The 21,474-nt window shown below is 41.6% G+C and overlaps 1 protein-coding gene across 1 annotated transcript in view; it reads right to left on the reverse strand.

Annotated features, from left to right (window-relative positions):
* The window catches only part of dnah2 (dynein, axonemal, heavy chain 2), a 432,951-nt gene that overhangs the window by 220,145 nt on the left and 191,332 nt on the right, over positions 1 to 21,474 (reverse strand). Inside the window, exons 25-26 of the mRNA XM_060919614.1 lie at positions 15,395 to 15,556; positions 13,805 to 13,908 (exon numbers count right to left, since the gene is read on the reverse strand). Of these exons, the coding sequence (XP_060775597.1) occupies positions 13,805 to 13,908; positions 15,395 to 15,556 (266 nt within the window). The remainder of the gene's footprint in view (positions 1 to 13,804; positions 13,909 to 15,394; positions 15,557 to 21,474) is intronic.

Consider the following 21,474-nt stretch of genomic DNA (forward strand, 5'->3'; position numbering starts at 1 on the left):
AACATTGCCATTATTTTACTAATCTGACAACACAAATTAGTACATTAAAAACATGAGAACAGCATGTACTAGTGCATCTCAAAAAATTAGAATTTTGTGAAAAAGTTCAATATTTTCCATCAGTTATTTAAGAAAGTGAAAATGTTATATATTATAGACTCATTACACATAAACTAAAACGTTTCAAGCATTTTTCTATTTTAATTGTAATCAGTATGGCATACAGTACAAAAACATAAAAAACCCATCTCAAAATATTAGAATATTTCATTTTGAGTTTGAGTAAAACAGTATGAACACAGTGTATCTCTCGGTCTAGTTCAGTACGCACAACCACAATCATGGGGAAGACTGCTGACTTGACTGTTGTCCAGAAGATGATCACTGATGCCCTCCACAAGGAAGGTAAGCCACAAAAGGTCATTGCTGAAAAGGGTGGCTGGAAAAGGTGCACAAGCAACAGGGATGGCCGCAGTCTTGAGAGGATTGTCAAGAAAAGTTGATTCAAGAACTTGGGAGAGCTTCACAAGGAGTGGACTGAGGCTGGTGTCAGTGTCTCAAGACCCATCACGAACAGACATCTTCAAGAAAGGGGATACGACTTTCGCATTCCTAATATCAAGCTACTCCTGAGCCAGAGACAATGTCAGAAGTGTCTTATCTGGGCTAAGGAGAGAAAGAAATGGACTGTTGCTCAGTGGTCCAAAGTTCTCTTTTCAGATGAAAGTACATTTTGCATTTAATTTGGAAATGACGGTTCTAGAGTCTGTTGGAAGAGTGGAGAGGCACAGAATCCAAGGTGTTTGAAGCCCAGTGTGAAGTTTCCACAGTCTGTGATGATTTGGGGTGCCATGTCATCTGCTGGTGTTGGTCCACTGTATTTTATCAAGTCCAAAGTCAACACAGCCATCTACCAGGAGATTTTAGAGCACTTCATGCTTCCATCTGCTGACGAGCTTTTTGGAGATGCTGATTTCCTTTTCCAGCAGGACTTACCACCTACCCACAGTGCCAAAACTACTACCAAATGGTTTGCTGACCATGATATTACTGTGTTTGATTGGCCAGCCAACTTGCCTGACCTGAACCCCATAGAGAATCTATGGGGTATTGTCAAGAGGAAGATGAGAAACACCCGACCCAAAAATACAGATACGCTGAAGGCTGCTATCAAAGCAACCTGGGCTTCAATAACACCTCAGCAGTGCCACAGACTGATCACCTCCATGCCACACCGCATTGATACAGTAATTCATGGTAAAGAGCCCCAACCAAGTATTGAGTGTATAAATGAATATACTTTTCAGAAGTTGGACATTTCTGTATTGTAAATCCTTTTTTGATTGATCTTAGGGAATATTCTAATAATTTGAGATACTGGATTTCTGATTTTCATGAGCTATAAGCCATAATCATCAAAATTAAAACAAAAAAGGCTTTAAATATTTCACTTTACATTCAATGAATATAGAAAAGTTTACCTTTTTGAATTAAATTATGAAAAAAAAGGAACTTTTTCATGGTATTATAATTTTTTGAGATGCACTAGTATATGTTATGAATTCATGATGTCAATTTGCTATCTCGTGGCCACGTTGAATCCTGTGCACAAATAACTGTCAGTGCACAACATATACACTGGAAAAATGACTGAGCAGTTTTTCCAGAGTTAAAAGTATTTTCCTCAAAAAGAGCTAATTTCGAGTTTCGAGAGTAAAATCTGGAGTTGGAGTGGGAGCAAAACTGCAGAGTAATTGTGGAACAGAGTTGGTTGTGGCTCTGAACTGAATAAAATAGTACAAGAGTTAATTTCAAGGTACAGTGAATAGAGTCAAATACCACCACAAAGAGTAAAATATTATCACTGGATTGAGGAGAACTGACTGGAAAAACAGCTCGATTAAAAGAGTTTACTCTTTTAAGAGAGAGACCAAATGTTATCTGGTGTAGAGTAAAATTTTATTCAATTTGATGTTACGCACACACACATATACAGGGTCGGCCAAAAGTAGGTATACACTTTACACGTATCACACATATCAGTACACAAAACAGTGTATACCTACTTTTAACCTACTTTTGTGATATATATCACACACACACGCACACACAAAGTATGTTTCAAAATCGAATAACTTTACCGATTCTCGTTCAGTTGACCTCAAATTTTAACAGCATGTGTGGAAACAGGTCGAAATTTTATGTTGAGTGTTTTTGGTTTTTATCTTTTCAGGTATAGAAATGCCATTCACTGGAAAAGAAAAGCCGTTGTGTGTTAGAGTACGCTCGAACAAGACTGTGCTTCACTAAAAATGCACCAACTGCAATGCAGATTTGGACACGGCACAAAAAGTTCTCAGCCGGTGCGAATATTGAAAATTTGTGAAATCGTTCATGGAATCTACATACTGCACCTCTGAATTTCTCATTCAGATTTTGAGGAATAAATCTTATATTGCTCAACATTAAGCCTGTTCACTTTCTTTTGCCTAGACTATGGAGCTTCTGGGATATTTACATCTCAAATAATATCAAATTTTTTGAAACACCCTTCCTGTATGTACTGTACAGTGGTGCTTGAAAGTTTGTGAACCCTTTAGAATGTTCTATATTTCTGCATAAATATGATCTAAAACATCATCAGATTTTCACACAAGTCCTAAAAGTAGATAAAGAGAACCCAGTTAAACAAATGAGACACAAATATCATACTTGGTCATTTATTTATTGAGGAAAATGATCCAATATTACACATCTGTGAGTGGTAAAAGTATGTGAACCTTTGCTTTCAGTATCTGGTGTGACCCCCTTGTGCAGCAATAACTGCAGCTAAACGTTTGCGGTAACTGTTGATCAGTCCTGCACACCGGCTTGGAGGAGCTTTAGCCCATTCCTCCATACAGAACAGCTTCAACTCTGGGATGTTGGTGGGTTTCCTCACATGAACTGCTCACTTCAGGTCCTTCCACAACATTTCGATTGGATTAAGGTCAGGACTTTGACTTGGCCATTCCAAAACATTAACTTTATTCTTCTTTAACCATTCTTTGGTAGAACGACTTGTGTGCTTAGGGTCGTTGTCTTGCTGCATGACCCACCTTCTCTTGAGATTCAGTTCATGGACAGATGTCCTGACATTTTCCTTTAGAATTCGCTGGTATAATTCAGAATTCATTGTTCCATCAATGATGGCAAGCCGTCCTGGCCCAGATGCAGCAAAACAGGCCCAAACCACGATACTACCACCACCATGTTTCACAGATGGGATCAGGTTCTTATGCTGGAATGCAGTGTTTTCCTTTCTCCAAACATAACACTTCTCATTTAAATCAAAAAGTTCTATTTTGGTCTCATCCGTCCACAAAACATTTTTCCAATAGCCTTCTGGCTTGTCCACGTGATCTTTAGCAAACTGCAGATGAGCAGCAATGTTCTTTTTGGAGAGCAGTGGCTTTCTCCTTGCAACCCTGCCATGCATACCATTGTTGTTCAGTGTTCTAAAGAATGGTGGACTCATGAACATTAACATTAGCCAATGTGAGAGAGGCCTTCAGTTGCTTAGAAGTTACCCTGGGGTCCTTTGTGACGTCACCGACTATTACACGCCTTGCTCTTGGAGTGATCTTTGTTGGTCGACCACTCCTGGGGAGGGTAACAATGGTCTTGAATTTCCTCCATTTGTACACAATCTGCCCGACTGTGGATTGGTGGAGTCCAAACTCTTTAGAGATGGTTTTGTAACCTTTTCCAGCCTGATGAGCATCAACAACGCTTTTCCTGAGGTCCTCAGAAATCTCCTTTGTTCGTGCCATGATACACTTCCACAAACATGTGTTGTGAAGATCAGACTGTGATAGATCCCTGTTCTTTAAATAAAACAGGGTGCCCGCTCGCACCTGATTGTCATCCCATTGATTGAAAACACCTGACTCTAATTTCACCTTCAAATTAACTGCTAATCCTAGAGGTTCACATACTTTTGCCACTCACAGATATGTAATATTGGATCATTTTCCTCAATAAATAAATGAGCAAGTATAATATTTTTGTCTCATTTGTTTAACTGGGTTCTCTTTATCTACTTTTAGGACTTGTGTGAAAATCTGATGATGTTTTAGGTCATATTTATGCAGAAATATAGAAAATTCTAAAGGGTTCACAAACTTTCAAGCACCACTGTACGTATATTAAAAATATTTTCATGGCCCGTCCAGTCGGAGCTATAACGCTCAATAGTACATACAGCATTTCCACTTTACACTTTCTGCTGCTGTACTTCTATTTTCACATGCAGAAAAAAACGGGAAGTGCTGGAATAAGTGCTATTTTATACACTGATAAATAATCAGAGTGGAAGCCAAATTAATGGCTCGTATTATGCATTTAAGCTAAAAACCCTGCTAGTCCCTCCATGTTTATTTGAATGCTTGCCAAATTCTCATTTATACATCATTGTGTTAGTCTGTCTTTTTATTTGCTTGTTTTTAAATCAGCTCTTGCTCTTAAGTCCATTATATTGAAGTTCAGAGTAAGGAAATGATTTGCTTCTTCAGTCCTTATGTTCTATCTCCCATTTTCTGGATGTAAAAGCAAGTGCTTATCTTGAAATGCTTTGGTCTAAACACTAATTTGCATGGGCCACACAGAAAAATCAACTTCAGCTCCTGCATAAACCATACTTAATATTTAAATGAGCATCTACTGAATTTAAGTCAACAATTCTGATTATGGCTCTTACGCCGGGTAGATTTTCAGATTCATTTCAGATTGAGCAACGGAAGAAAAACTTTTTTTTTTTTCAAAATTATTACTTATGTGTAGTATCATTTATAAGATTTGTTTTTATATTTAATGAAGAGGCTAAAACACAGGTTTTTTTCGAGGTGAGAAAAGGAAATATCATAACCACTTCAGGCAGCTACGAGTAGAACTAATTCGAATGTGAATTTCTTTCCCTTAAGTACGTAGATATTCATCTCATCTCATCTCATTATCTCTAGCCGCTTTATCCCGTTCTGCAGGGTCGCAGGCAAGCTGGAGCCTATCCCAGCTGACTACAGGCGAAAGGCGGGGTACACCCTGGACAAGTCGCCAGGTCATCACAGGGCTGACACATAGACACAGACAACCATTCACACTCACATTCACACCTACGCTCAATTTAGAGTCACCAGTTAACCTAACCTGCATGTCTTTGGACTGTGGGGGAAACCAGAGCACCCGGAGGAAACCCACGCGGACACGGGGAGAACATGCAAACTCCGCACAGAAAGGCCCTCGCCGGCCACGGGGCTCGAACCCGGATCTTCTTGCTGTGAGGCGACAGCGCTAACCACTACACCACCGTGCCGCCCCACGTAGATATCATTTTAAAAAAAAAAACTGAACAGTGAAATGCGTCTTGATGGGACTAAATAACTACCAAGATGGCTTTAAGCATAAAAAGACATCAGCAACACTGGATGAGTGTTTCACAGTTCCACGAGTGACATATGTTACAAATGACAAGTCATAAAAGTTAGACTTCACCCACAGGAGGTATTACAATCATTCAGCACATCTGGCTGTTATCTCTTTAAAAGAAGTGATTTCAAGACTACCATGTGTTTTTTTTTTTAGTCTGATCCACAACAATCACACGTTTCCCCTACGTGCACACTGGGCTAGTGGGGAATATTAGGAAGCATCTTGCAGAGTGTTACATCAGTGGTTATTAGCTGCCTGCTATCAGAAGAGATCTGTGCCTGTCTGGGCTGTCTCTGCTGGGACTGTCAAAACAGGCCTGTTTGGGCTGGATGAGGTGTTGTTTTGGGAATGCCACTGCCAATCTGAGAGCCAACAGGAAGTATGACAGGGTCCAATGCAAAAAAACAAAACAAAAAAAAAAAGCGTAAATGTGTCCATGGAAAAATGTTTCATTTTGTCTTCAGAGACATAGAGCCAGAGTGACTTGGGTTCAGATAAAGAAGAATAGGAGCCACTACTAATGGTGTGAAGTGATTCGGTGCGACTCACTCCACCCAGACCTTAACGTGGCCTCAAGTGACCCTTGATCAGAAGCTTTGAAAGTCAATTCTTTACACAGATGGTGTTGAAATTGAGAAATTGATTCCTGCATGGGGCGGCACGGTGGTGTAGTGGTTAGCGTAATATGTCGCTGTCCATATTACACTGGAACTGAATTTAAGTACACGTTGTATGGAAAAACAAACAAGTTTCCAGTTAGTTTCCATGGTTTTTTTTTATCTTATTATAATTTTAAATTTCATTTCAGTATATAAGATTTATTTTTTTCCATTGGGCGGCACAGTGGTGTAGTGGTTAGCGCTGTCGCCTCACAGCAAGAAGGTCCTGGGTTCGAGCCCCGTGGCCGGCGAGGGCCTTTCTGTGCGGAGTTTGCATGTTCTCCCCGTGTCCGCGTGGGTTTCCTCCGGGTGCTCCGGTTTCCCCCACAGTCCAAAGACATGCAGGTTAGGTTAACTGGTGACTCTAAATTGAGCGTAGGTGTGAATGTGAGTGTGAATGGTTGTCTGTGTCTATGTGTCAGCCCTGTGATGACCTGGCAACTTGTCCAGGGTGTACCCCGCCTTTCGCCCGTAGTCAGCTGGGATAGGCTCCAGCTTGCCTGCGACCCTGCACAGGATAAGTGGTTATGGATAATGGATGGATGGATGGATGTTTCCTATTTGCTTTTAGGACCAAACTGGAAATGACTTCCTATTGACTGTATATGCTTCCTACATGGAGTATAACATAACAGCATTTTATAATCTATCTAGTGTACTACACGCCTGACAAAATGTCATTTGGGCTTTCGCCAAAACATACCTATTGGAAATGAACTACTTACATGTAATATTGCATTAAAGATGCAATCGTCAATCGGTGGGGTTTTTTTTACTTGTAGAAATAACATGAAAGATAAGTAAAACATGGAAAAATATTTAACAGTTATTCCACAAAATTGAGTCGTATATGAGCTGATAGCTGACGAGGCGTGTAGCACTGAGTCGGCTATAAGCCGTGTACGACGAGATTGAGTGGAATAACTGTTTTATTCTAGCCACATTCACTGGATTTTGAGAAACGGCGCATTTTTATTTAGATTTTTTTTTGCAAATTTGATAAATAATATCTTTATACAAAACGTCCGACAAACTTATTTCCACTTACAATGTAAACAAACCAGCGAAATGACGGAAGCAATTTGTGAAAAATGCTTTAATAATAATTTTTGCAAAATAAAAAAAGATACGTTCTGACTATGAAATACTTTTATTCCATATTTTGTTGCTTTTTTTTGTATTTTTTGAGGTTTTGTTTTTGAGTAGAGTTTTTTATTTCATCCTCGGTTGGTTTACTAACACCTAACGCACCCTTAAAGATATATTTAACCCCTTCAATGCCCTTGGATGAGTTACGTACACCATGAAATCTTTTACTGCTGTGCCTTATGATGTACGCTACTCGTCATAAACACCTTTTATGTACCTTACATGGCACATTACTTTTACTTCACAGTGGCACATATGAATTAGTCAATGCCTAAAACATTCTTCCGTCGTAAGGCACAGTGGTAAAAGATTTCACGACATACGTGACTCGTTCAAGGGCATTGAAGGGGTTAAGCAAAACCACACTCAAGGTCATGCTGTTGTACTGAATATCAGCACGGGTGTGATTCTGCAGTAGATACTCACACCCGTGCTGATATTCAGTACAACAGCACGACCTTGAATGTGATTTTGCTTTTATACAACAGTTCTGTAAAAGAGAAACTAATATTGAGTAATTGACATTTTAGACACAATATTGCCAATTATTATACATACAGGACACTTTTTCCATGGAATAAAAACGTGTTCTATTCCCTTCTAGTGGGTTTATCATGGCATGCAATATTATCATATCGCTTACCCTCTGTGTATTACGCCACTCTCCCCAATGGAGAATGAGCGTGCAATATTGTTATAATATTGCACATCGTCAAGACAACACGACGTTACACGTCAGAGCTCATGCAAAGATCCAATGACAAAACTTTTCTGCTGCGCATGCGCGAAATCATTTCTTTGTCGGCCAGGAGAGAGAGAAGACGGGGTTAATTCAGTGCTCGGAGAAAGCACTTAATACATAAACTGAAACCGAAGACATTCTGAACACCCGAGAGGCTACCAAAACCTCATTATATATTCTTCACACATATTTATAAGAGAAAAACATACCAACGGACATCAAAAAACTGGAAAAGAGACACGTTGGAGATGTAAAACTTCCGCGCTAGCGAGTGACTGACAGTTTGTACACAAACATGGTCGGGAGGTTTGCTTCGATAAAAGCAGAAGATTTAAAGAGAAAGACGCGCTGAACACCTGAAGGGCTACCAAAACTTCACTGGATATTCTTCACACATATTTACAAGAGAACAACATACCAGTGGACATTGAAAAACTGGAAAAGAGAGCAATAGCAGAAATATTGTCAAAGTTCTACTTGGAGGTGAGGAAAAGTGACGGAGACTTTTACAAGAGGACTTCACTCGTGGACTTCACTCAGCAAAGCTCTTTTGTTTTGAACAACTTCAATGGAACAATTAACTACTACCAAAAGTAACTTTGAACTTGAACTGTCAACTGTATATACAACCCCGATTCCAAAAAAGTTGGGACAAAGTACAAATTGTAAATAAAAATGGAATGCAATGATGTGGAAGTTTCAAAATTCCATATTTTATTCAGAATAGAACATAGATGACATATCAAATGTTTAAACTGAGAAAATGTATCATTTAAAGAGAAAAATTAGGTGATTTTAAATTTCATGACAACAACACATCTCAAAAAAGTTGGGACAAGGCCATGTTTCCCACTGTGAGACATCCCCTTTTCTCTTTACAACAGTCTGTAAACGTCTGGGGACTGAGGAGACAAGTTGCTCAAGTTTAGGGATAGGAATGTTAACCCATTCTTGTCTAATGGAGGATTCTAGTTGCTCAACTATCTTAGGTCTTTTTTGTCGTATCTTCCGTTTTATGATGCGCCAAATGTTTTCTATGGGTGAAAGATCTGGACTGCAGGCTGGCCAGTTCAGTACCCAGACCCTTCTTCTACGCAGCCATGATGCTGTAATTGATGCAGTATGTGGTTTGGCATTGTCATGTTGGAAAATGCAAGGTCTTCCCTGAAAGAGACGTCGTCTGGATGGGAGCATATGTTGCTCTAGAACCTGGATATACCTTTCAGCATTGATGGTGTCTTTCCAGATGTGTAAGCTGCCCATGCCACACGCACTAATGCAACCCCATACCATCAGAGATGCAGGCTTCTGAACTGAGCGCTGATAACAACTTGGGTCGTCCTTCTCCTCTTTAGTCCGAATGACACGGCGTCCCTGATTTCCATAAAGAACTTCACATTTTGATTCGTCTGACCATAGAACAGTTTTCCACTTTGCCACAGTCCATTTTAAATGAGCCTTGGCCCAGAGAAGACGTCTGCGCTTCTGGATCATATTTAGATACGGCTTCTTCTTTGAACTATAGAGTTTTAGTTGGCAACGGCGGATGGCACGGTGAATTGTGTTCACAGATAATGTTCTCTGGAAATATTCCTGAGCCCATTTTGTGATTTCCAATACAGAAGCATGCCTGTATGTGATGCAGTGCCGTCTAAGGGCCCGAAGATCACGGCCACCCAGTATGGTTTTCCGGCCTTGACCCTTACGCACAGAGGTTCTTCCAGATTCTCTGAATCTTTTGATGATATTATGCACTGTAGATGATGATATGTTCAAACTCTTTGCAATTTTACACTGTCGAACTCCTTTCTGATATTGCTCCACTATTTGTCGGCGCAGAATTAGGGGGATTGGTGATCCTCTTCCCATCTTTACTTCTGAGAGCCGCTGCCACTCCAAGATGCTCTTTTTATACCCAGTCATGTTAATGACCTATTGCCAATTGACCTAATGAGTTGCAGTTTGGTCCTCCAGCTGTTCCTTTTTTGTACCTTTAGCTTTTCCAGCCTCTTATTGCCCCTGTCCCAACTTTTTTGAGATGTGTTGCTGTCATGAAATTTCAAATGAGACAATATTTGGCATGAAATTTCAAAATGTCTCACTTTCGACATTTGATATGTTGTCTATGTTTTATTGTGAATACAAGATCAGTTTTTGATATTTGTAAATTATTGCATTCCGTTTTTATGTACAATTTGTACTTTGCCCCAACTTTTTTGGAATCAGGGTTGTAGCTTGTATACAAGTTGGGTTGTTTTTCAGGCTTTTTGGACTTGTACCATTTTTATTGTTAGAACTTTGTCTTTGAACATTGGATTGACAAAACATTGAATTACATTCGATCAGAATCAGCATTTAATATTGATATGTTACCCCCCTGTTCTTAACTTTTTGTAAAATCTATAATTGTTCCATCGAACGTCTATGTATAATAACAATATCGACTGTTTTTTTCATGGTCTATCAGATAGCTATTCAGCTAGCATGATATTGAACTCATCTTCGGCTTTTCCATTCAGCTAGCATGATACTGAACAAGTCGAAGATGAGTTCAATCTCATGCCATCTGAATGGAATATATCTGATACACCACTCAAAGCCACCCATCCATCCATCCATCCATTATCTGTAGGGTCGCAGGCAAGCTGGAGCCTATCCCAGCTGACTACGGGCGAAAGGCGGGGTACACCCTGGACAAGTTGCCAGGTCATCACAGGGCTGACACATAGACACAGACAACCATTCACACTCACATTCACACCTACGCTCAATTTAGAGTCACCAGTTAACCTAACCTGCATGTCTTTGGACTGTGGGGGAAACCGGAGCACCCGGAGGAAACCCACGCGGACACGGGGAGAACATGCAAACTCCACACAGAAAGGCCCTCATTGGCCGCTGGGCTCGAACCCGGACCTTCTTGCTGTGAGGCGACAGTGCTAACCACTACACCACCGTGCCGCCAAAAGCCAGCTAATATTTTTTTAAATGTTCTGTTTATTTTTGCTCCACAAGGGAAAATAGATCCCACGGAAGCCACCCTCACTTTATAGCACGTTGGCTAGCTGGCTTGCGAACTCACATTGATGTGTACATTCCCATTAAAGGTGTTTCTGGTAAAACTGAAATCGCCAATTCATGCTTTTCATCTTCATTTGACAAGCTTTTGTATTTTAACTCAAAAGGCATACTCCTGAAAATCATCATTGCCCATATCCATTGTTGCTAACCCTGCTTTAAAAACCGTTTCGAAGTCAGAAATGAAATTTTATGTGGACAAGCAGAGTGATGCATACAGTTAAAAGTCCCAGTGCTGTTATTGTGAAATATCAGCACTCTTGGAACTAATCAGATTAGTTGACTGGAACTAACTGTTGTATAAATAAAGCTGATACACAAATGGCATTCATTTACTCAGACCAAATTGTGACCCCTCACCGAATCCAGGGACGCATGTCAGCCGAAACGAATCCGAGATAATCGCAAAAGAAGCATATTTTTTCGAAATTTGTGATTTTTGTTTTTTTCCATCATGTGCAAGTTGAGATCTTGAAGAATGCAATCAGTATTTCAGATAATAGATTGTTTTGTTGGAAAAGCATAAATTTTTTGTTGCAAATTGTCTCGTTTTTGTCAGGACTGTAGCCTGCTGGGGTGTGTGGGTAAATTACCATATGGGCCATTCACATGATGATTTAAGTCTTTTGTTTTTGTTTTTTCGCGAATCAGCTGTATGATCCGAGCTGAGCTCGTGGCTACTTAACCTGCATACAGGCATGTAATTTCACTATGGAATGAGGAAGCTAAACAGAGCGCAGAGGAACAAACACCGCGAAGCAAACAGACACACGGTATTTACATCGGAGATAACCATTTCTAGCAAAAAAACCCGCAACCTCGTTTTCCAGATTGAATGGAATACTTGAATGATCGGATGATACACGGACCGTTCTAGGACTACTTTCCATCGGAGGCACTGGTGTGTGCAAGGCGCCGTTTCTCTTTCTGATGGGGTAAGTTTATTAATCTAAGGCTGTGTGGTTATTTTTGCATGTAACGGAGAGTGTTGTGGTTGGTTAAGCCTTGGTCACAACCGGACGTACGATTTTTTGGCCGTGCGATTTTTGGCGTTTCCCAAATCGCTGCGTTTTTTTTTTGTTCATGGAGAAAGACGCGCGTTGGCCGTAAGTTTGTCTTGCAACCTGAAAAAAATGTAAGCACCCGTAGAGTTTGTTTGACATGACAACGAACCTCTGCGGCCGGTCTGCGGCTCGAAAATCAGCACGTCACACGCGCGCTCTCGTGCGTTTCATGCGCGCCCTCCGTGCGTTTCTTGCGTTTTTTACATGTAGACCGGCCGTAGGAGCACGTACGGCCAGTTGTGACCGAGGCTTTACATGAAACTAGCATTGTGTTAGTTGTGTCATCATTGTGCTATCTTTTTTTCTTACGGTGTGAGTAATTTTTCAACCACAAAACGTTAAAGTATACTTCAGGACTTATTTTTGCACTTCATAATTGTTTTGGGCATACTTTGCATGGAAGGAAAATTGACGTGGTGATCTTTGTTTACATGAAAGTAGCATCGTGCTAGCTCGTAGGGGGTAGGGCTTTCCTTAATGTCATGCAAATGAGCACCATTATGTGCCCGCCCTACACCCACAGTAGCTGAGATGGAAAACTTTTGCCGCTTTTCCACTACCAACGCGGCTGAGTTGGGCTGAGCCGTGCTGTGCTGAGTTGGGCTGAGCCGAGCTGAGTGGGGCTGTTGGGGTTGCATTTCGACTACAACCGCGCTGAACCGTGCTGGCTGGAAGTGGGTGGACACATTGGGTGGAGTTAGCGAAAGTGGGTGGACGTCACGTGATGTCGTTAGGCGGCGCAAACAGTGACATCAGTGAGCTTTTAAGCGGTAGTCTCATGACCCGGATAGTAAACAATAAACATGGAGGACATGGAGTCGTTAGTGTTGCTGGTCTTGGTGCTGTGGCTTGTTGTCACCGACAACGGCAACAGATACTGGCAAGAGAGTATAGATGAGGCGAGGCGCATAAGGCTTCAGAAATTCTCGTAATTCGTAATTCTTCTTCTTCCGGGTTTACGGTGTTTACAGATCTCAGCGTGCTCGCGGGGCGTGTGTGGGCATGTGAGGACACACCTCCTCACCAATCAGTGCACAGGGGAGTGTCTGCTCACGCCCCTAGCCCCACCCGGCTCAGTTTGGCTCGCTTCAGCCCCACTCCAAAACAGTGCGAGTTTTGGGGGCTGAGCAGGGCTGAAGCGAGCTGAGTCGTGCCGCTCTGAGGTAGTCGAAACGCGAGCCGTGTCGGGCTGAAGTGAGCTGAAAAAGGGTAGTGGAAAAGGGCCATTTGAGGGCGATTTTCTCCCTTTTCTGTTTTAAGGGGTATACACTTTCAAAAGGCCACACATTCTTCAAATATTGTCAGATCTCCACATGGAAGGCATCATTGGAAAGCTTAGAAACTGTACTTTCTGAATCTGTCAATAACTCAAAATGCCCCCGGGCGGACATGTGTCCCTGGATTCCGTTATCTGACACAATTTTGCATTTTGAGAAACAAAGATAATGCATCCAACAGAATTAGGAAATATGCGCTTCGATGAACTTACCTCAAGTAATTAAGAGCCATCACATTCGAAAATTAAATTTTTCGCCTTCTAATAATTAAACAATGTGCAAGATTTGAATAATATTTAAAACTGTGAAATTTGTTCTGACAGCCCTCAGGGTACGCGAGTGCCCTGGTGTTTGAAATCTCAGGCTCACCTCTGTCTCATGGCTGGATTTTTCAGGTCTAAGATCAGAGGAATGGTTCTTTTGAATTTCTCAATCTGATCCTTGGAGAAATCCACGATGTCCCATTGTTTATCCTACAACGACAGAGCAACAGTGGACTCTACTATAAAACAGTACATCAAAATCCTACTCACACAACACCATCAGTCTCTTCACAGACACTTTAATCATCACTATCCCACTGCAGGCTAAATCATTAAGAGCTGAGCAATGCGCCATGATCCACTGATCCCCAGTCGGTTGAAAAATGCACCCAGGGGGCCTCAATCATGCAGGTGTTTCTAATCTGCTTAAAGCTAATGGCAGTCTAATGACATCGAAGTTACTGAGAAGTGAAACTAAATTAGCTTTAGAGGATAATTAGCTAAACAAAAGCGTGTATATCAAGAGGTAGACAGAGTGTGGAGTGTGTATAAGGGGAGAGGGCTTAAAAGCACTTGGGTTCATTTGCTGAAGGAAACGTACCAGTATGTATGTTTGTTCATGTACGTGGTAGCTGTACAGTAGAAAGGAAGGTACAGTACCAGTCAAAAGTTTGGACACACCTTCTAATTAAATGGGGATTTTTTTTTATGAATTAAAAGTCACTTCATGTCTTAAAGTAATGATGGATGTCGTTTCTCGTTACTTAGCTGAGCAGTTCTTGACATATGGATTCTTACAGCTGTAGAATAGGGCTATTTACTGTATTTTTATTATTTACTATTTATTGTTTGATCTCAAACGCATTAAAAAGACAAGAAATTGCACTAATTAACTTTTGACGAGGGCGGCACGGTGGTGTAGTGGTTAGCGCTGTCACCTCACAGCAAGAAGGTCCTGGGTTCGAGCCCCGTGGCCGGCGAAGGCCTTTCTGTGCGGAGTTTGCATGTTCTCCCCGTGTCCGCGTGGGTTTCCTCCGGGTGCTCCGGTTTCCCCCACAGTCCAAAGACATGCAGGTTAGGTTAACTGGTGACTCTAAATTGACCGTAGGTGTGAATGTGAGTGTGAATGGTTGTCTGTGTCTATGTGTCAGCCCTGTGATGACCTGGCGACTTGTCCAGGGTGTACCCCGCCTTTCGCCCGTAGTCAGCTGGGATAGGCTCCAGCTTGCCTGCGACCCTGTAGAAGGATAAAGCGGCTACAGATAATGAGATGAGATGAGAACTTTTGACGAGGCACCTGTGAATTGAAAAGCATTCCAGGCGACGACCTCATGAAGCTGGTTAAGATAATGCCAATAGTGTACAAAGCGTCATCGAGGTAAACGGTGGCTACTTTGAAGAATCTAAAATGCGAAACATGTTTTGTTTTTTAACACGTTTTTGTTTACCACATAATTCCATCTATGTTCCATGTGTTGTTTCATAGTTTTGATGTCCTCAGTGTTGTTCTACAATGCAGAAAATAGTCAAAATACAGAAAAACCTATGAATGAGTAGGGGTGTACAAACTTTTGACTGGTGTACTGTGTATGTGCCTAAACCTTTGGGTCGTATAGTAAGTCCAAGTGGAATTGAATGGAGTTGAATGTCGAGTTTTGTGAAAGAAATGTAATGTTGGAGATGAATGGAAACGTGCCTGAAGGTGTCTGCTAAGCTTGTGAAGGTCCTTAAACAAGGTTTGTGCCGTCATTTCCATGGTTTCTGTCTGGAGAGTGGCGAACTGTCCAGACTTCCATTCATTCCAATGAGTTTCCCATTGCTGATTGATGTTCCACACCTGCTGCAGGTCGGCCAGATCCTACACACACACACACACAGAGAAAAAAAAAATCACACGTAAAGTTCCAGAGCTACCATGGATATCAATAACAAAACAACAGAACATGCGGAACTAAACCTTCATAAATACTATTGCGCCAAAACCAAAGCATATACAGTTGCAACCAGAAGTTTACATACAGTTTGGAAAAAGACACATGAATTTTTTTTTTTTCTCCACGTCTGACAGAAAAATTGAGGAAACTTTTCCTGTTTTAGGTCAGTTAGGATCCCCAATATTTATTTTATTGGTAAAACATCAGAATAATCAGAGAGAAATTTTCAGAGAATTTTACATACACTAAGTTGACTGTGACTTGAAACAGCTTGGAGCGTTCCACATGATGATGTTTTGGCATTAAGAAAGAAAGCACAACTTTATTCATCACACACTTATGAAATTTCCTCTCTGCATTTAACCCATCTGAAGCAGTGAACACACACACATACCCAGAGCAGTGAGCAGCCATGCTAACAGCGCCTGGGGAGCAGTTGGGAGTTAGGTGCCTTGCTCAAGGCCACCTCAGTCCAAGGCCGTCCCATATTAACCTAACCGCATGTCTTTGGACTGTGGGGGAAACCGGAGCACCCGGAGGAAACCCACGCAGACACGGGGAGAACATGCAAACTCCACACAGAAAGGCCCTCGCCGGTTGCTGGGTTCGAACCCAGACCCTTCTTGCTGTGAGGCGACAGCGCTAACCACTACACCACCGTACCACCCAAGAAGCTTCTGATAGGCTAACTGACATCATCTGAGTTAATTGGAGGCACACCTATGGATGTATTTTAAGGCACACCTTCAACTACAAGAAGAAGAAAAGAAGAAGAAACCTTTATTTTGTCACATGCACACTTCAATTCATCCTCTGCATTTAGCCCATCTGAAGCAGTGAACACACACACTCAGAGCAGTGGGCAGCCACACCAGAGCGCCCGGGGAGCAGTCAGGGGTTCGGTACCTTGCTCAAGGGCACCTTAGCCCAAGGCCGCCCCACGTCAACTTAACTGCATGTCTTTGGATTGTGGGGGAAACCGGAGCACCCGGAGGAAACCCACGCAGACATGGGGAGAACATGCAAACTCCACACAGAAAGGCCTTCGCCGGCCACTGGATTCGAACCTGGAACCTTCTTGCTATGAGGCAACAGTGCTAACCACTACACCACCATGCCAACCATGAGCCCATTTGCATAACATCATGGGAAAATCAAAAGAAATCAACCAAGACATCAGGAAAAGAATCGTGGATCTTCACGAGTCTGGTTCATCCTTGGGGACCATTTCCGGATGCCTGAAGGTCCCATGTTCATCTGTTCAAACAATAATATGCGAGTATAAACACCATGGGAGCACACAGCCATCATACCGCTCAGGAAGGAGACAGCTTCTGTGTCCCAGAAATGAACGTACTTTGGTGTGAAATGTGCAAATGAGCCCCAGAACAACAGCGAAAGACCTTGTAAAGATGCTGGCTGAAACCGGTAAGAGAGTATCGTTATCCACAGTGAAACGAGTTCTGTACTGACATGAGCTGAAAGGCCACTCGGCGAGGAGAAAGCCGGTGCTCCAAAACCACCATAAAAAAGCCAGATTAAAGTTTGGAGCTGCACATGAGGACAAAGATCTTAATTTTTGGAGACGTGTCCTATGGTCTGAAGAAGCAAAAATTGAACTGTTTGGTCATCATGATCATCGTTATGCTTGGAGGAGAAAGGGGGATGCTTACAAGCCTCAGAACACCATCCCAACTGTGAAGTATGGTGGTGGCAGCATGATGTTGTGGGGCTGCTTTGCTGCAGGAAGGACTGGTGCACTTCACAAAACAGACGGCGTCATGAGGAAAGAAAATTATGTGGATATATTGAAGCAACATCTCAAGACATCAGCCAAAAAGTTAAAGCTTGGGTGTGGCTGGGTCTTCCAAATGGACGAAGACCCCAAGCATACCTTTAAATTAGTTGCAAAGTGGCTTAAGGACAACAAAATGAAGGTATTGGAGTGGCCATCACAAAGCCCTGACCTCAAGCCGATAGAAAATTTGTGGGTGGCACTGAAAAGGCGTGTGCGAGCAAGAAGGCCCACAAATTTGACTCAACCCCACCAGTTCTGTCAGGAGGAATGGGTCAAAATTACAGCAAGATCTTGTGAGAAACTTGTGGAAGGCGACCTAAAACACTTGATCCAAATTAAACAGTTCAAAGGCAATTCTACCAAATACACTGCAAAAAATGGCATTTCAAAAATAAGAAATAAAAGATTAGGCCCCGGTCACACCGCCCGAACTTTGCTGGAGCGTTCCTTGAATGGTGGGGGGGGGGGAATTTCGACAACGCTCGTCACCGCGCACAAAATGGGAAAAAAATCGAAAACACGGGCGTTGGCTTAGCGGTGCACCGCTGAAGCCGGCGTTGCTTTAGCGTTGGTTTAGCGGTAGCGAGCGTTGGTTTAGCGGTGACGCGAGCGTTGGTATAGCGGCGTTCTGCACATGCGGGCTTTGGCTCGGCGGGGGTATAAAGTTGGTTTAGCACCAATCATAGCAAGTCTCTCAGCATCCATGGTGATACAGTTTTACTGTAACTTTGAGCAAATTCGATATAGATGAGGTCTGAACTCAACAGCAGCTCGATTCCAAATGAGCTCCTGGTCCATTTCTCCCCGTATTTATAGCCAAATTCTGGTCCCGCTCCGACACCTCTATACCAACGCCAAACCAAAGTTCATCGCCGCCATGGATAGCTGCTTCAACACCCGACACTGTTCCAGCAACCCCGTGTCCGCTCGTAAAACGCTTACAACCGCTCCACCGAAGTTTGTGCAATGTTTAATCGCCGCCCGGGCAACGCTGGCGAAGCAGCGGTGGTCCAGCGTTCAAGATTTCTGCGTTGGCCTAGCGGACCCAAGCGTCCACGAACTTGCGTCTAGCGGTGCCAAACTTTGACTGGGCGTTGGTGGAGCGGGGGTGAACTTTGCCGGGGCGAAAAATTGCCCCCTCCTCACCGCTCGCAATATTTTGTGCAGCTCAAAACTTTCGGAGCGGTAGGAGGGCCCCTCGAGAAACATCAGCGGTGGCCGAGCGTATACGGCGTTGCTTTAACGGGGGCCAACTTTTGTGAAACGGTAGTGAACGGTTACGAGCGGTGAATTTTTTTCACCGCTCCAGGAACACTCCAGCAAAGTTCGGGCGGTGTGACCGGGGCCTTAGAACAAAGAATATTTGCTTGAATCAGGTGAAAAAAATCTGCCAGTGGAACTAGTCACATTTGACTTGGTAAGATTTCTTAAAGCAAGATGAAAAATCCAACCTGTTTTTAGATGAAATAATTCCAAAATAAGATTGGGGAACTTATTATGCGAGATCTGATTAACTCAAAATAATCAAAATAGTTCTTATAACAAGATCGTACTTCTTACATTTAGCCATTCAAGTCATTTTTATTTATTTCATTTTAAGGGTATTTCACTTAAATTCATGACAAAGTCTTAGCAGTAAAAACTGAATTTAAGATAAATATACTAATATTCGGATTGTTAAATTCTACAACTAAGCATTGCTAGCTTAAAAGATTCTCCTTTTGTGACCTGTAATTAGTAAAATACTCTAGATATGAGACCAGAGACCATCTTGAATCAAGTTGACGACACGTGTAGCATTGCGACAAGTTTTTTTTTTTTTTTTTCCCATTTCAACATTCAAACATTAAAACATCTCTTAAGATTCCACTTCCCCAGGACCTCAGGCACCCAAAAAAAAAAAAAAAAAGTCTACGCATTTTGACTTACAGTGCTTACACAACGCCAAAGCAACAGTGCATTTTGGGGGCACTGACTATTCATGGTACGAGGGGTTTACAAGATCAGGCACAAAAAAACAACCAAACAAAACCACTGAACTTAACTCACAGCATTCCAAAAAGCCCTCACTAAAACGCCCTCCACTCACTCATAGCCTTTTTGAAGGCACTTGTCTGGTCTAGAGTCTGTACAGCATCTAGAAGGAGCTCACTCTGAATGACTGAGAAAACAGTCGCAGTAAACGTAGGATCTGTAAGGCGGAGTTGAATTGTAATGAAAGATTCAAAGATTTCAGTAAAGTTCATTTATTCCCAAAACAAGCATGCTTTGTTTTTTTTCTTGAAACAAGATGAACCGCATTTGACAAATGTCCAAAATGTACTTACTTGTTTCAAAAAAAAAAAAAACTTTTTATTTTCAAAGGCGCTCCAAATAAGACTTTTTCAAGACATTTTGTCTCTACAAGATTTTCAAGATGGACTGTCTAAAAACTAGCCTTGCTAGCTAAATGAGGTCTTGCTTGTTGGGCAATTATGTCTTATAATAAGGGTGGCTAGATGTTTTGACTTGAAAATAGACAAATAAACTTCCTACGATTTTTATTTTTTGCAGTGTACAAACCAAACTTCTGACTTTGATGAAAATAATTAAAATTTCTCTGAAAAATTCTCTCTCTGATTATTCTGACATTTTACAAATAAAAACAAAAACAAAACAAAACCGGGGATCCTAACTGACCTAAAACAGGAAAAGCTTCCTCAATTTTACTGTCAGACATGGAGGATAAAAAAAGTTTGTCTTTTTCTTGACTGTATGTAAACTTCTGGTTGCAACTGTAGGTAGTTTAATGGACTCCAATATAATTCCTACTTACTATTGTGTTTATACACTGTAAAAAAAGAATAGTCGAGAATACTTGAAATTTCAAGGCAACAGTCTGCATTAAGAATTTTATGTTTTGCCAACGATGCGCCCATGATAATCCAAACTATGATAACACTGTTATCTTTATTAAGAATTCTTAATTAAGTCAATTTTCAATTCCTCATTCTGCCAACATAGATTTCTCTTTTTGCTGAACAGTGGCATTCACAGTAGTACAAAAAGGCAATTGAGGTTATCACAATGTTTTGGGGGGCTTTTTTCACCTTTATTTGGATAGGACAGTGTAGAGACAGGAAATGAGCAGGAGAGAGCAACCGGGAAATGACCTCAAGTCAGAATTGAACCCAGGTCCCCGGACTTATGGTATGGCGCCTTATCCACCTGAGCCACGACAACATGGTCTTCAACCGAAGAGAGAACCACATTGCCCAGCTCTTGCATTTGGGAGCGGAAACCCCGTGTCTTGGTCATTAAGAGCATGTGCTGAATAAACACCTGTGGCAATTATGTATTTTCAATTCAGATTATTCACTATTGCATATTTACACATCATTGAGGTGCACCCTATCAGTTTGATGTGGATTTTTCTGTTCGTTAATAATTATTCATATTTTCTTGTCCATTCAATTGTGAATATGGAATTACTTGAACAAAGCATAATTCTATTTTTTAGAATTATCCACATCAAGAAAAATCCACATCAAACTGATAGGGTGCACCTCAATGATGTGTAAATATGCAATAGTGAATAATCTGAATTGAAAATACATAATTGTCACAGGTGTTTATTCAGCGCATGCTCTGAATGACCAAGACACGGGGTTTCCTCTCCCAAAAAAGAATAGTCGAGAATACTTGAAATTTCAAGGCAACAGTCTGCATTAAGAATTTTATGTTTTGCCAACGATGTATGCCCATGATAATCCAAACTATGATAACACTGTTATCTTTATTAAGAATTCTTAATTAAGTCAATTTTCAATTCCTCATTCTGCCAACATAGATTTCTCTTTTTGCTGAACAGTGGCATTCACAGTAGTACAAAAAGGCAATTGAGGTTATCACAATTTTTGGGGGGGCTTTTTTTTGGATAGGACAGTGTAGAGACAGGAAATGAGCAGGAGAGAGATTGGGAAATGACCTCAGGTCGAAATCGAACCCAGGTCCCCGGACTTATGGTATGGCACCTTATACACCTGAGCCACGACAACATGATCT

Source organism: Neoarius graeffei, chromosome 1 (assembly GCF_027579695.1).
Source record: "Neoarius graeffei isolate fNeoGra1 chromosome 1, fNeoGra1.pri, whole genome shotgun sequence".
Lineage (NCBI taxonomy): Eukaryota > Metazoa > Chordata > Actinopteri > Siluriformes > Ariidae > Neoarius > Neoarius graeffei.